This window comes from Lampetra fluviatilis, chromosome 19 (assembly GCF_964198595.1).
Source record: "Lampetra fluviatilis chromosome 19, kcLamFluv1.1, whole genome shotgun sequence".
In the NCBI taxonomy this organism is placed as follows: Eukaryota; Metazoa; Chordata; class Hyperoartia; order Petromyzontiformes; family Petromyzontidae; genus Lampetra; species Lampetra fluviatilis.
The window spans coordinates 11,790,061-11,806,245 of record NC_136293.1 but is presented as its reverse complement, the minus strand read 5'-3'; the positions used below and the strand labels follow the sequence as shown (position 1 = coordinate 11,806,245).

At 52.4% G+C, this 16,185-nt stretch overlaps 1 protein-coding gene across 3 annotated transcripts in view; it reads right to left on the bottom strand.

Annotated features, from left to right (window-relative positions):
• GUCY1A2 (guanylate cyclase 1 soluble subunit alpha 2) overlaps positions 1–14,222 on the bottom strand; it is a 43,811-nt gene extending 29,589 nt beyond the window's left edge. The window contains exons 1-5 of one of the 3 annotated variants that reach the window (XM_078865075.1): positions 13,946–14,222; positions 11,877–13,119; positions 3,727–3,791; positions 1,953–2,077; positions 778–1,604 (exon numbers count right to left, since the gene is read on the bottom strand). In XM_078865075.1, the coding sequence (XP_078721201.1) occupies positions 778–1,604; positions 1,953–2,077; positions 3,727–3,791; positions 11,877–12,185 (1,326 nt within the window). In that variant the 5' untranslated portion in view covers positions 12,186–13,119; positions 13,946–14,222. The remainder of the gene's footprint in view (positions 1–777; positions 1,605–1,952; positions 2,078–3,726; positions 3,792–11,876; positions 13,120–13,945) is intronic. The other 2 variants (XM_078865076.1, XM_078865077.1) reach the window with 2 other exon arrangements.
• Between the last annotated feature and the right edge of the window lie 1,963 nt (positions 14,223–16,185).

Below are 16,185 nucleotides of genomic sequence, written 5' to 3'. Positions count from 1 at the left end.
CTCGTATTCAAGGCCAGTTTCCCCCACACTCGAAGTGGAAGGACGTCTTAGCTGGGTGGCTCGTGCTATCCGACACGAGTGCAGGTCGTCAACCTCGTGTGACTCCCAGAATGCACCCCAGTGATGCCACCGTTGTGTGCTACCTTTTGGCACTTTTGCAGACAGTTGTTGCCGCAGTGATGTCCCGATGAGCAAAGGTGGAAGAGGATGCTGTTTTATTTATTTATATACAATAAAGGTGACAGAAGAGATACAGACGACAGATATCGATGTCGTGAGGTAGGAGAAATGTAGACACACGTAACGATGTAGTTAGATGCAAGGAGAGAGATGCAGATAAGATAGGGGGCCCGACGCTTTTGCTGGGTTTGCTTATGTCTAGCGCTGCCACTGCATATCTGGACCTGAAAACTAAACGTGGTCTATTCTGGTGCATGAAGGGAGATCATCGAGATATCTCGAAGACGATGACCATATCTTGATTTCAGGAATAAGCTCAAGTAAGTTGCTGTTTATCAGTACGATACAGAAAGATGAAAGTTGTTTTCCAATTGTACTTGAATTGCCTCGCACCGCCACTGCCTCCTCTTTCAAACGGCTGATGTAGAGAGCAACAATCGGTCGTTCAACAAGAGCTCGCCGCTGGATCGCGTCATCCCGAGCGTCGCAGCGCCACCGGGCGTGTGCCTCCTTCCGACTGGCGTCCCGCTCGCCCGCCCCGAGCTGGGGGCAACCGCGTCCAGCCGCCCGTCGCCGCCACGAGCCTCCGAGCCTCACCTTGGCGTCGGCCCCGTCGCGCCGCGTGCGCACCACGAAGGGCGTGTTGAGGCGGCGTAGAACCCCGGCGAAGGAGCAGTCGCGCATCGCCGGCGGGGACAGCACTCGGAAGCGGTCGTGGAAGAGCGCGCCGGGCTGGGCGTCGCGCAGCAGCCTCCGCACGCCGTCGCCCGTCTGCAGGAGACGCAGGCCGCGGTCGAGCATCACGTGGAAGGGGAACACCTTGCAGAAGGTCGCCAGGTCGACGCGAAGGTCGCCGGGCGACCTCGACACGGCCGGACGGCACGAGCGCAGGCCTCGCGCCGGGCGCCCGTCGCCGCTCCGGATGGCGAAGGCCGCGACGCGGTCGTCCCCCGCGGGGCCGCCGGCGCCGCTGCCGTCGCGGCAGAAGCAGCGGCGCCGCTCGCACTCGGCGCGCTCCAGCCGCTCCACGGAGACGTGCGCGCCGTAGAGGCGGGCGCTCGAGGCCCGCAGCAGGCCCGGCAGCGCCACGGACACGACGGCGTTGGGCTGGAAGCAGTGCAGCAGCAGGCCCGAGTCGGAGGGCCCAGCGGCGGCGGCGGCGTCGTCTCCGCCGGGGTCGTGGGGAACGAGCTCCGTGCAGCAGAAGTAGGGGACGGGGGTCGCGTCGGAGGCCGGCGAGGGACCCTCGGAGGTCGTGGAGCCGCCGTCGGGCCTCACGTGGCCTTGGGCCAGCAGCGCGTCGAGGCTGTTGAGGAAGTCCTGCAGCGTGGTGCCCACCGCACGCAGGATGCGCTCGTTCTCCTCGAAGCAAATGCCAAACAGCTCCTCGCCAAACTTCTCCTGGAAGCCCTCGGAACTCACGCCTGCGATAAGCAACGTCAACATCATCATCGTCGTTGTCGTCATCAGCCACGATTAATTCACTGCTGGTGGTGCGTGTTTGCGAAAACTGTCTTTGCTGACATTTTAGACAAAGTCCAATAATAATATTAAAAAGAGAACAAGACTCATCCATCTGCAACGTATTCAATGAGGTGCACTGCTATGAGATAAATGTCTGCTAAGACACTACGTGGAACGTATTTCACATTTTGTCGGGTATATGTTTACTCACAAAATCACGTGAAACCAACTTTCATTTCTTTCTTCCAGATTTGCTTCGACACGATTCAAGCGCACGAAAGGGCTATTCGAATCCCGTGCGTACGTACTCAGAAACGAGGCGAGTGACTGGAGAGTCTGAAGGAGGTCCTCTTGGCCCTCGAGTTCTGAAAATCCACCGTGAAGCAACGTGGGCCGGTCTTCGGCGCCCGCGCAGTTATTGCGTCCTGCGGAGCTTCACGATTGGCGCGTGGAAGGCGCACCACGACGTCGACACAATGGGGATTGTCAGGGACACTCACATCAACGGTAATCGGATGACACAATAGGTGGGGTTGAGGGCAACACAAGACAATTGTTGCAGACCATGACAAGCCACTCCAAGCAAGGCGAGTCATTAAACTGTCCGTGCGAATCTTCTTGGTTCTTTCGGTAAAGTCACGTAGAAGGGAAATAATAAAATAATAAAAAGGTGAGGATGGCTGCTTGCGTTGTGGCCGAAACGTCGTGAGAATTATTTTATTATGTTTTATTTTTGTTATTTCATCATTTCCCTACTTGACTTTAATTCTCACGACGTTTCGGCCACAACGCAAGCAGCCATCCTCACCTGAGGACGGCTGCTTGCGATGTGGCCGAAACGTCGTGATAATTATTTTGTTATGTTTTATTTTTATTATTTCATTATTTCCCTTCTACGTGACTTTACCGAAAGAACCAAGAAGATGAATCCCTGCAGTCACGAAAGTTTTAAATCGAAATTTGTCCGTGCGAATGTGAGATATCCGCTCGCGCGCATTTGGTTTTACTCCGCCAGGTGGCTCAGTGGTAGAGCGAGCGGCTCGCGATTGGAAATCTGCGAGTTTTTGTCTCCTGATTTTGGGAGGTGCTGACTCAGCCCTTCCTGCCCCGGGGATCGATAAAATGAAAACCACTTTTGTGGGGAAGTCCACAGTCATTGTCCTATGGATGGACTCACCCCCGTCAAATGAATGTGGAATTTACATGGCGGATGAGCGCAGCCTCAATGCTAAATAGAGAGAAAATGACTTTTCCTTCCTCTCTGGGCAGGTCATAATCCTCGAAAATGCTTTAATACTTAATAGGAATAATTGATGTTTTGGGCCGGACCATATAATGATCCCGCCAGAGCTGTCGTGCGGTTCCCTGGATTGTTATTCTGACGTCTTTTATCTTGTCCCAATGGTGTTTGAGGTTGTTTAAAAATGAAACGTCACAGCACAAATGTGTGGCCTAGAGCCCAATGATAACATGATAATCACAACGCCGTAGTCTGCAAAAAAAAAACCCACACGTTGAGTTCACACCGGTTGTGAACGGGTCAAATATTCCGAGCAACGGGTGCAGGGCTAAGGTTTACAACTTGTACATTTTATTTTGTACAGCCCATCAAGAGTCACAGCAGTGTGTGCCGTCATAAAATCGGCCAAAATAGCCGCGCGGAATCTTAAGTGGCCCCTCAAATAATAAAAATAATAAATAATAACAACAATAGAAAAGACGACCAAGGATAGAAATGGGACAAAATTGACCGGCCGAGAGAAGGGTGAATGCGCGTGGTGTGCCACCAGCTCGGGAATTCAATGATGCCAAGCGATCACTTGAAATCTTTTCCGAGACACGGAATGGCAGCAGGGGTGGGGGGGCAAATAGCCCACGTGATGCCAAAGGGGGGCAAGACTGTCTGCATTGAATAGGGTTTGAGGGGGGAAACCTTCGAAACACGGGGAAATCTTCCCCCACCTACCACCCACCCACCACCCCCCGACGCCAGCTCTACGGCCCCCTCTGTGCGCATTGCTGTTGCTGCTGTGGGTGGGTTTGCTCTGACATTGGCGTGATCCACTGAACAAGGCGACTCACCAATCTCGGCGGCTCTCTGCGTAGCACTGCAGCGTCCTGTCCAGTGCTTCCCTCAAAGTGTCCGCCTGTTGCAACGGAAAGATCTCGCCGTCAAGTTTACACGTCGGCACTGGGGATTATTATTTCTTGGCGAAGCGAACAAATACACTTGTGGACACCACAAAGACAAAGATAAGGATCCCCCCCCCCGTATAGCCTGAACAAACTGTTGGGGCAAGTGTCGTTAGCGAGCACCTATGAAGGCTGAAACGATACACGAGGGGGTGGGTGGCCAGCACCACGCCCGACCGCCTTTGTCTCCCCAGTGGCGATGTTTACACACCGCACTAGGTACTCATTTGAGACCGAGTTGACCTAGTGGAGGCCCAGGACCAGTTCAAATAATCGTCACTGGTGTTGGCCGTGAGCGGGAATAGAACTCGGGTCGCCGGGTTCATAGCGCAGCGCGCTAACCGCTACACTACCGCTCCCCACTTGTGAACACCACACACACACAAGCACACACACACAATATGCATTCATATAATCTTATTCTTGGTTCTTTCGGTAAAGTCACGTAGAAGGGAAATAATAAAAATATAAAACAATAAAAATTCTCACGACGTTTCGACTGCAACACAAGTAATCGTCATCAGGTGTGAAATCCACAGAAACGTCGTGAGAATTTTTATTGTTTTATATTTTTATTATTTTATTATTTCCCTTCTACATAACTTAACCGAAAGAACCAAGAATATGAATCCCTGAAGTCACGAAAGCTTTAAATCATATAATCTTGCTACATTCAAAAGCATTCAATTAAGACCAGGTAAGAGCTTGATTATTATTAATTAAAAGCTTGGTGCGTGGAGTGGTGGTGCAGGGGTTAGCACACAGCGACATAAACCCAGCTATCTTGGTCCGATTCCTTGCCACGGCTAACCTTGATATACATTCATCCACAAAATACTCCAAAACAAATCAGCACATCACTTTCGTGAACACATTTCACGACAGTTCTCATCACGTCACCTTAGATCCTCCTCCCCCTTCAGTAGCGCGGTTGGCTACGTACAGTGCGAAAGAAGTTCAATCGTACATACTTACACACGTACATCTAATATCTCAATTGTCTTGCACGTGGTTGAGCGAAAGCCGGTGCGACTCGGTGCGTCAGTGTCGATGCGTGTCACCTGCCAGGGAGCACTCGAGTTGCCCTCCCATGTTTTTGTTTCGCTACTCAAGTGTTTGCAACGTGTACGATTTATTCGCCGTGATAACTGTTCTTTCTTTCTATTATGTTCACCGAGGTCCTTCTCGGGTCATTCTTGTAAAATAGCTTCACGGTCCGAATGTTTTCTTGCACGCGCCAACAAACACATACATTTACAAACAGCAATAACAAGTGGCGACTGATATCCAAACAGAAGTCGTGCAAGCTCACTCGCCTTCCCTTTCCGCCCCACCCGACTTGATCATCGCTGCACCAGCACGGTGTTCACGAATTCGACTCGCCCGAAAATAAAGTTCCCGCGATTCGTTCCACGCATCGACGCACAGAGTCACTCCGTCTTACCGGTCAAGGCCCGCTTCATATGTAGTATCAAAATAGTTTACATGTAAAGTGGCAAATACATTTTCATTGACACGGCCCTACGCATGCGTGCGTGTGTGTGGGTATGTTTAATGCATCTCTGTGTCAAAGGAGCCGGTTGTTATGCTACAATGACAAACGCGATTGCTTTTGGAGACATCCACTCATCATCATCTTCTTCTTCGTCATGCTGCAATTTATGACAATCATTTTATTTCTACCGGCCAGGACCATGAATCTCGTTAACCACAGCTAACACGAATGGCGTTGTCAGGCATAACAATCAGTCACAGGTCCCTTTCACTAATCCACACACAAATCTACGTTAACCGGTGTGGTGAAGTATGGTCAAACCGCGCCCCTCTTCCCGCCCCATGACCACCACGGCATGGGGAGGCCTTCCTCCAGCAGTGCAATGACAAAGACGCGTTTCAGCTGATTGTATGTTGCAATGGATATTATCCATTGCCTCGTGAGGCTTACGGAATCTTTCGCGTGGGAGGGAGACACAACGTGTACACATTTCAGGTGGCCTGGCTCAGGGCTAGGGGCAGCAATCCGTCACCGTTGGGACGAGGGCCTTGAAGTTTGGCAGCGGCAATTGGGCGACGTCATCAAATGAAGTGAGCTGATGGTCTGAGCACTGTCATCAATGACTTTCCACGATAAAAAATAAACCCTTTTTAAAAAAAGTGTTTTATTCTAGCTGAGAATTAATCTCTTGGTTTGATTAGCAATGCCATGCTCAAGAATAGTTTTGTTCGGAGTGTTCCGTTACATTGAGACGTTGGAGACTTTGGCTGTTGTGTTCACCAAACGGTGTTTCAAGCGGTTTTGAGAAGGTGCTGGCATGCACGGGGAAAACAAATACAATATAACGGAATTCTATTCTCTCACATGCACGTTTCTTTATGCAAGATCACCATATAGACTAGAGGGTTCCAAGTACATTATATAAACATGTAAAAATTCTATGTGAATTTAGTATACATTATACACTACATAATGGACTACCAGTGCATTTTACCGCATGTACATGATATCCAACACAGAGTATTCTAATGCCCCTAACACATTCCTGCGGAGGGAGCTGGTAGGAACGTTGGGTTGCTCGGTCAATGGCCAGGGTCAACGGCGGCGTGGTGTATTCCGCAAATATGGCCGACTGTGAGGGCGAGCACAAGCCGGCGTGAGTAGGTTAAACGTTAAGTTTTATAAGGGCACCACGGGGTGACCAGCCCCTCCCCACCCAGCCCCACCCCCCACCCAGCCCCACCCAGCCCCACCCTGCCCCTCCCCACCCAGCCCCTCCCCACCCTCCCCTCTCCACCCAGCCCCACCCCTCCCATTTTTGGATGCACGACGGATCGACGGATGGACACAATAATCCCCTGTGGGCTGCTGTAACCAGGAGGTTCCTACCAGTAATATGCATAATACACTACATAATGGAATTCCAGTGTATTTAAAATACGTTACAGAACACATCACGGTATTGTACAGCACTTCAAACATGTTAAACATTGTGCAACTGATATCGTGGCATTCCAACTTAAAATTTGGACTCGGGCCATACCACCTGTGTATTTTCTTCTCTCTGAAAATGGATTGTGCATCTCGGTGGTGCATACCGATGGTGCATAACAGTGGTGCAGACCGTCCCCGCTGTAGCCACTGCTTATCCATTAGCGAATGACTGGCATGAAAATTGCGATATGCAAATCCACACACACCCATCACCACTGCAAGGTCATCCGACCTACTGTGTTCTTGGAGCCCCACTCCTTTTTGATAGCCCTGAGTCAGTGGGTAGGAAATTCCACGTTCCTAGGGCGGGCGCGAGACTATCCAAAAGAAATCTACTCTTGACTTCAGACACAAAATGCTATTCAGATAATTATCGACCCCCCCCCCCCGAAGGGATGATGGGCTGAGTCAACCGGCACCCAGATTCACCTGGCCAGCGCCGTGCGTTAGTACGCACACACACAGAGACACACAGACACCACCCCATGTACACGGCGTGTGTAGGCGGATGCACATGGGATGTTGCAGCCCCGGTGGGAGCCGTTAGCGGTGAATAATGTGGGCCAAGTATGGCCGTTGTTGTTGTTTTTAATGTGAAAGGTAAAGGTGCAGCCCTGCGATGTCTTGCTCACACCACTGCTGGCAGAAGAAGCAAAGCCTCCACGAGAGGAAGCCCCCTCGAGAGTGGACTTTGGCCTACTTCACCACGCTGGCCATAACGTCTCGGAAGAGCTCAGGGGGCGAGGACCCACACAGGACCCCCCCCCTCCACCACCCCCACCCAGTTAGACTCGACTCCACCCACAATCTCGACTCCACCCACAATCTCGACTCCACCCACTATCTTGACTCCACCCACAATCTCGACTCCACCCACAATCTCGACTCCACCCACTATCTTGACTCCACCCACAATCTAGACTCCACCCACAATCTCGACTCCACCCACAACCTCGACTCCACCCACTATCTCGACTCCACCCACCATCTCGACTCCACCCACCACAGCTCCAATTATCTCTAAATCATCCCTCGTCACTGTTTTATTTTTGTTATTTTGCGGGAGCGCCAGAGGGACAGGCGAGTCTCTCTACAACAACCACCACGAGAAACACTGGGGGGTGGTGGGGGGATGGTGGGAGGGACCATAGGGGGTGGGAACTATGGGGGGGGGGGGATGGTGAGGGAGGATGGTGGGGGGTGGGGGGGGGATGTGGGGGGAGGATAGTGGGGGGGGGGATGGTGGGGGAGAATGGTGGGGGGGATGGTGGGGGGGACCGTGAGGGGGGGGATGGTGGGGGGGAATGATGGGGGGGACCGTGAGGGGGGGAATGATGGGGGGGGATGGTGGGGGAGAATGGTGGGGGGGATGGTGGGGGGGGGGTGGTGAGGGAGGATAGTGGGGGGGGGGGTGGTGAGGGAGGATAGTGGGGGGGGGTGGTGGGGGGGGAATGGTGGGGGGGATGGTGGGGGGGGGGGTAGTGGGGGGGAATGGTGGGGGAGGATGGTGTGGGGGAGGATGGTGGTGGGGGGGATAGTGAGGGAGGATAGTGGGGGGGGGATGGTGGGGGGGGGGTGGTCGGGGGGATGGTGGGGGGGGGAATGGTGGTGGGGGGGGGTCATTTCTGCCGCAGTGCAATTGCCTCGTGCACGCGCTCGGGCTTCTGTACCGCGAAGTCCTTCGCAGTGCCGCTCCTCACATCTGTCGATCAATTAGGAGCGCCAACCCATCCGCGTAGATTCGCGTCTCGATTAGGCACTTGAGCGAAAGGGCCGTGCCGTTTGGCATAGCAATCGCATGGGCACGGCGCTGCTTGGTGGAGCGTGTAATGATCAGTGATGATCGCCCTCGATTCTCAAACTCTTTTGCCCTGCACACATTTCCACGGACCACCCAGTCAAGCCCACCCCTCGTGAAAAAACGCATTTGCGAATCTACAAATGCCAGGACTGTAATACAACATGATTCATATTATTCATATCCTTTGGGTCTTTCGGCAAAGTCACGTTGTGTTGCGATCGAAACGTCGTGATTTATTTTTATCTACGTGCCTTTACCGAAAGACCAAAATAATATGAATTCCTGCAGTCACGAAAGCTTTAAGTTATGATTCACATTATCGAAACATCTAAATATATATTTTTAACGCAGCTATAATTTTTCTTTTTTAGGGCTGGCATTTATATCTTAGTGTTATGTTAGTTTCATCGGGAGTAATTTACCGAGCTTCATTTTTAAATAGAATATCATGCACGTGTAAAATAGTAACCAAACGTCATCATTTCCGAATCAACCTGCATTTGCATCAGCCCGAGAACCACGTGGAACAGGAGTCGGCAACCAGCGGCGGCTCTTTAAAGCCGCCCGCGGCGTGACGTCGTTCATCGAGAAGCAGCACCGTCCCACATTCACCGCACAGTGCATTGCGGCTCCTGAAATATTGCGTTTGGATTTTTGTCTCATATTACCGAATTCGCAACAACAACATCAACAAAGCCTCTTCTTGTTATGTTGGTTGCCGACCCCCTGATCTGGAGGACCGTCACGGACCGCTGGTGCTGCTCCACACTCTGAGAACCGCTGCTGTTAATGGACGGTGGCTGTCGTGAATGATAACGTCTGGCCCGATGCATGAGTGTACGGAGGTACATGCGTGTACAGGGTTGCATGCGTGTACAGCGGTTGTGCAGTGGTCGGCGCATTTGGATATGTCAACCGCCCGGGCAACCCGACCTCAATTCCCGATTGCAGCTGACATCGGTGGCCAGTGCTCGTCACCAACCCGCATTGACCAAGGTGGTGAAATATGGTCACATGGACCGCCTCCGTGAGCGAGGAATGTATCCAGCAGTGGATGGACAAAGGGGCTGTAAACAATGCTAGTATTAGCTATCATATAATACATGACAGCAGCATTTGTTAAAACCCATAATGCCGAATACCGGTGTGGAATTTGCCTGCTTAAATAAAACTATTTCTTTAACATTCATCCGGAAGGCTGATTGGCTGGCTGGTTGACTGATTCTTTATTTTGAGATGTGGTGAGACATTCATTTGTCCAGGCTCAATTCACCAAATTCCATCATCTTACATCACACGACCACACACACACACCTACGCCCCCCAGTATATTACAAGACTATCTGTGTAAATCTCAGTATTTCATGAAGGTCAGTCAGCCGAAACGTCGAGATATTCCTTTCATCACAGCGACAATACATAAATAAAAACCCCACATTATGACCTTCAGTGCACCTATTGCTTTGTTGTGCACGCGTGCATAAGAAGTTAACAACAAAGAAAATAAAAAAATAACCATCATATAAAACCCCATGATTGTGATTAATAGCACACGGAATGGCCACAGCGAGACGGAGAGAGAGAGACATCATTTGCTCTGCACAGATGCGCTACACGTTCAAGGAACAAAGCAGAAACACACAATTGCTCGCGTCTAAATTTAGGAAAACGTTGTTGAATGCCCTGCCGTCAACAGTGCAAGCTGTCTCTCTCTCTCTCTCGTGCTGTGCAATCACGGCAACATCGCTCCGCACGCGTGCCTGCAGTGCCGAGTCATAATTACCACGATCTTATTATGGATCACCGCGTGCTTGTGTTAGGCATGCATGTCCGACGTTTTGCTCCACATGCTGATAGATTCGAAAAATCGTTCGGAACCGCAGATCAACCGATCAGCACGGTCGGCTTTCGTACGGTGCGAAAGAAGTTCAACATACCTACTGACAGAAAACACATCGGCAGAAGCTTTACAAGCACAACCGCGAACACGTGCGCACAGCAGTGTCTGCGAACACTCATCACCCAGCTGACACCTATTGTTACAGTCCGATTGTCAAATCCACTGCTGGAGCAGTTTGGAATATACTTCACCACGTTGGTAAGCGTGGTTTGGTGTAAGGGGCAGGGCATGGGGGGTGGAGGCGGACTGGGATGCCCGCCACAATGCCTTCACATCCGCCTGCCCGCCGTACCTCTCTTCATTATTGACAACTTGCAGCTCAGCACACGGCAGATGCCTGCGCAGCGCGACTCACGACCTCCTCTTGATACCAAGATACAGGATGGTCATCGTGTCTATGCGCCGCTTATCGGTGGCAGCCCCAACAGTCTGGAACGCCGTCATCCCTCTGCACATTCGCAGCATCACCTCAATCGCCTCCTTCAAGAGAGACTTAAAAACTCACCTCTACAACCACGTGCTTTCGAGCGACCCTGAGCTTGGCTCCGCGCCTCTGAGTTTGCGGCCGTTACGTCCGCAAATTTGCGCGCGTTGTAAATTGCATTATTATCATTATTAACCCGTTCAGCTTTTTACTCTCCGACGATGTTGACTTTGACTGCCAATCGAACTCAGATTTCCGGGTTTTGCGCTCACCGCTGCGCCACGTGGACAAGCTCGCTATCCAAGTGTATCGGATGTCGCTCTACGAACGAACATCTCGCCAAGCAGACACTTGACGAGATGGTACAGACACTTCCATTAGCCCTCGAGACGCGTTCAGGAGATACATTACGCTGAATTACACTACAACTAAAATCAACGGAAGTGTTTGGAATCGTTTTTTTTTTGCAATTCAAACAGTTATTTTGCCACACTCCCATCAAATGATACCGTATCGGTGAGCTTTACAACAATTATTATTTAGTTTTGAGTCGACTACATTTCGTCTGATTGGAAAACAAAGTTGGCTGACAACGCTCGCACGCGCTTTACACTCATTTACGCATCTCATCGCCACCGCAGGAAGCCACAGCAGCGATGCTCGTTGAAATGATCGAGGATTAGAACTCATTTACTTAGAGCTGATTTGTGTGTTTGGTTTGTTGTCCCTCCCCCCCACGCACCTCCGATTAGCACGATTGGCTACGTACGGTGCAAACGAAGTTCAACACGCGTACACCTCCTGTACGCATTCCTGCGCTCATTCGCTCCCATCCGAGGGGGGGGGAGTGTGATGGGGGGGGTCTCGGAGGAGGGAAGTGATGAGGTGGGGGGGGGGTGGGAGTCTCGGAGGGGACCTCACTCACCGTGGGACACACCATCTTGCGAATGCACTCTCCCAACACGTCCAAATTGACGGGCCTGCGCGCGGCGGCCGAGCGGGGTCCGGGAGACGTCGCCCCGGAAGCCACAGGTGGGCCGGCCTGCAGCCTCCCAAAGCGGCTGAACGGACAGCCGCCGCCGAAACCTCCTCCACCTCCTCCTGCACCTCCTCCTCCTGCCCAGCCGCCGCCTTCAACTCGATCTGGAGATCCGCCCTCGCTGGAATGGCTTGAGGCAGTGGAGACTTTTCGGCCGTTGCGCCCTTCGCTGCTGTTCGCGTCGCTGCTCTCCATGCTGAAGGTTGGGAGGTTCCTGCTGCTGCCGCTGCTTCTGCTACCATTCTACACCCGCGTGCCGTGCATAGCGGCAACCGTTGACTCTAGCTCTCGTGGGGGGGGGGGGGGGTGGAGGGTGGGAGGAAGGGGGTGTCAATAATTGGGTTCCACTTGTAGCGCATTTAGTACGAGGATCTTCGAGAAGCAAATTGCCTTGAGGAGTCATCGCGGACGCTGCGTCCCATCGCGTGCTCGCGCGCCGTGGGCAGTGTCACTTCAACACCTTCGCCGCGGGTCTCTCGATTCGGTGCGAGCGGTGGTGCCACTCGTCGTCGTCGTCGTCACTGTAGTTGCACGCGCGCGGCACAGCGTGTGGCAGCCCGCATCGTCAGAGCATCGCACGATCCCCAGCCACAGCAGCAGTCACATGCCCCGCTCTGCCCACCACCACCGCCACCGCGTCGCTCCCCTTCTTCCGTCGCGTCTTGCACGAGATCACGAAGTCGCGACCATCGACGGCAGGGCCACTGGTGGAATGGCCAAGCAGCTGTACTCGCTTTGCGCCATCAAATACCACTCCTCACTACGGTGTTATATCTTCATGGGGTGGGCAGCGGGGGGAAGAGAGGGGGGGGGGGTGATTTTTTTGTCATGCGCTATTTATGAACACACTTCAAAGCGGCCGGCGTATAAAAACGTGCGATATCAATAGATACTGCCTTTCAAAAGGACTCCGCCACGGCGCACCGCATAGCCAGCAGCAGCATCAATGGGCGACCGAGCGGGGAGTGGATGTGGTGGCCGCACTTCGCCTCCTCTCTGCCTCCGTCATCGTCCGTCAAGTCGGCGTCCGCGAGCCTCCTCGGCCCCCACCCCCGTCGCGATCTCTCTGCGTTGCTCGTTGCCGACCGCTCAGGCGAGGCAATGCATTCCGCACGCCGAGTCCCACTCACTGCCGGAGACGACAGGGTGGGGGGAGGAATGATGGGGGGGGTGGGGGGGTGTGAGAGATAATGAATGATGCAGTGTGTCTTTAGCGGTCTCTTACAATTATCTGCAGCGACCCGCGTGACCGTCGGGGATCGTGGACACACACGGCCACCACCGGGTTGAAGATCGAGCAGCAGTGCGCCTTGGCGCGCGCATTGTTTCACGATTTGACCGCGCACATGTGCGGCACAAGGGTCTTGCTCAACGCGTCGTTATATAACAATAGCAGGCACGCCACGCAACTCGTCGCGGAGCCGTGTGCCGCATTCCGCCCGCACGTGCCGTTTTAACGAACCCAACACTCGCCGGGGACGGCAGCGAGCACACGCGCGTTCAATTATGAACACATTTTCACTGCTGCCATGCTCAATCAGTGAGCCCGTGGTGGGGGGGGGGGGCAGCCACTTGCCACGGATGTTAGCCGTGGCCGGGAATCGAATTTGGGTGGGTCAGGTTCATTGCGCCGCGTACTAATTATTATTGTTCCACCCGGCATACATAATTGGCCTACTCTTCCACGCTGGCCAGACCGTCTACTACCCACTCTTTACCCCACCACGGCGTGACCCGCCAACTGTATTGTACCCATTGATACTGCTGTGGACGAGCACGCCAGACTTCAGAAATGTAGCTGCGGTTGTAACTGCCGCGCCGGAAGATCGAACCGGGTACCTCTGGATTGTAAAATTTCCCGTTCTCCAAACCACGACAATCACGGCAGCATCCCAGCCCAGTGTATGCACGTGTAACACGAACATGCAATAATAATGATGTCGTTCTATGGTTACCTTTGAGAGCGCGGAGGAAGGCAGGGGAGGCATCACGACGGACAGATGCTGTGCGTAAAACCGATGCGGTCGCTCGCACGGCGCACTCTACGACTATCACAGATACCTCTCCGTACACCGACAAACACCAGTGTGCCGTTCGTACATCCACGCGTCCGCTTCCACTGATGTAACTCACGCAGGATAAAAATACACGAGCTTAACCCAGCAGCGGCGGCGGCGGCTTGCAGCACGCAGCGGCGAGGAATGAACGAAGTGTTCTGAAAGTCCAGCGCCAGCCTCATCTGCTTCACTACTCCCGTGGAGCGCGCGTTGAAACCACGGGGAAGAGTGGGAGGGGAGAGGGAGGAGAGAGCGAGGGGAGGCGCGCTCGTGGTGATGTGGTGGCGGCGATAGCGACAAGGGGTGGAGCGGTCACGCAGCTTTCAGCGCGCCGCGCTACGGACCCGGGCCACCAGAGTTCGATCCCCGGCCGCTGATAATAGCAGCCTCAAACGAGAACCTGGTGTGTTAACAGCAGCACCGGGGAGACAAAGGCGGCACGAGCGTGGTACCCGGCCACACCATAGGTGCTCGCGAACAGCACGTGTCCCAACACTCGGGATGTTTGCCTTTTCTTTGCAGCGGTGGCCGTGTCTGAAGTTCCTACGAAATATCTGGCATCATCCCGCACACGTCCCAGCGTGTACCGCTCCCTCCGTGAGTGGCTGTGCCGTGTTTCGAGGTGGGGAGGAGGAGATGTTTCACCGCGCAGCCCAGACTGCTGAGTGCACTCGATCGCCGGCGGTCGGGAATGGCAGCACGTGCGCCGATGCATCGTCAGCCCACGTGCGCTTCCAACGCGCCCGCAGCGAACTCAGGATTGGAGCGCGCCTACACACAGAAGTGAACGTCAGTCTGGGCAACAATGAAAATGTAGCAATATCGTAGCAATGAACAATTCTCCAGTCCGAGCAATTCATGATCATAGGCTATGATCTATCCACTACTGGATAGATACCTCCCACCCCCCCCCCCCCAATCGTGGCCATCTCTAAAAGTTCGTGCGACGCCACAACACCCACCTTGAGCACACTCTGATCTCATCGCTCCATCTCCCGGGTGGGCGTTCAATCGTCGGTGATGACAATTGGCCACCGCCGACTTCTTGCAAAGCCCGATCGCCTTTCCAGTGCCGGATTAAGCAAGTGCGGGGCCTGTAGCATATGTTGTAAAGGGGCCTTAAAAAAAAGATTTAAACACACATTTTTACTTGCATAGTAAAGTAATTGTATTTTTTCATTTGCTATACAGCCAGATAATACGACAAATCGCTAACCTTAAACACCCAGTCGTCCATAAAAGTTGGAGGTGGTATAGTACTAGAGTAATAAAGCAAGTGCAGAATCACTGAACCGGAGTTTGATAACTTGAAAGCATTTAGCGCCGGGCCCTTGAAAGTGCGGGGCCCGTAGCTACTACAGTACAAAAGTAGCTACTATATATGTATGTAGCTACTACATATGTAGTAGCTACTTTTGCAACTAGGACAATCCGGCACTGTGCCTCTCCTTCACAGTGACAAGCCCACAGAAAGCTGTCTCTAGTGTGGTCCAATCAGTTTCAAAGACAATGCATATAATATCACAAGTACGTGTGGTTAATACAGACAGGATTCCCTGAAAAATGCATTCAGTATGGTGTTTTAACATCTTAACACGACTGTTTTATTGCCAGAAAGGGCAAAACCTATCGTTATTTTAGGATGTCTCTCATTTGCGTTTGTGCTGCCGTTCACGGTTTGCGCACTGGTCGACTTCGTCCGATGTTGTCTGTCTCAATGCCGGTGCTCATTATACATTAAGGAGGCGTAACAGGTACTGCCCACTGAGTGAAAGCGGTTTTTTTTCATTTTGGCACATTTGAGTTACTTTTCAGTATCACGGTCGGTTTTCCAAAATAGTAAAAAAAAAACCTGCTCTCCCACCTCCCTCTCTTACTCTGTATTACATCAATACGAGCCGGGTATTCTCGGGTTATAATTACGCTTGTTATCCAGATTCAGCTATATTTTGTAACGTGTTTAACCAACTTGTTGTGTGTGACTCAACAACAGCCCAACTTTAGAAACTTTTATTTTATTACGTTCTTTAACAATGTCCTAACATTCTTTTAAAAAGACAATTACACCCCCCCCCCCCCACCAAATTAGTAGCAATCATGACTACCTGTGCAGCAAGTTCACAGCAGGGAATATATAA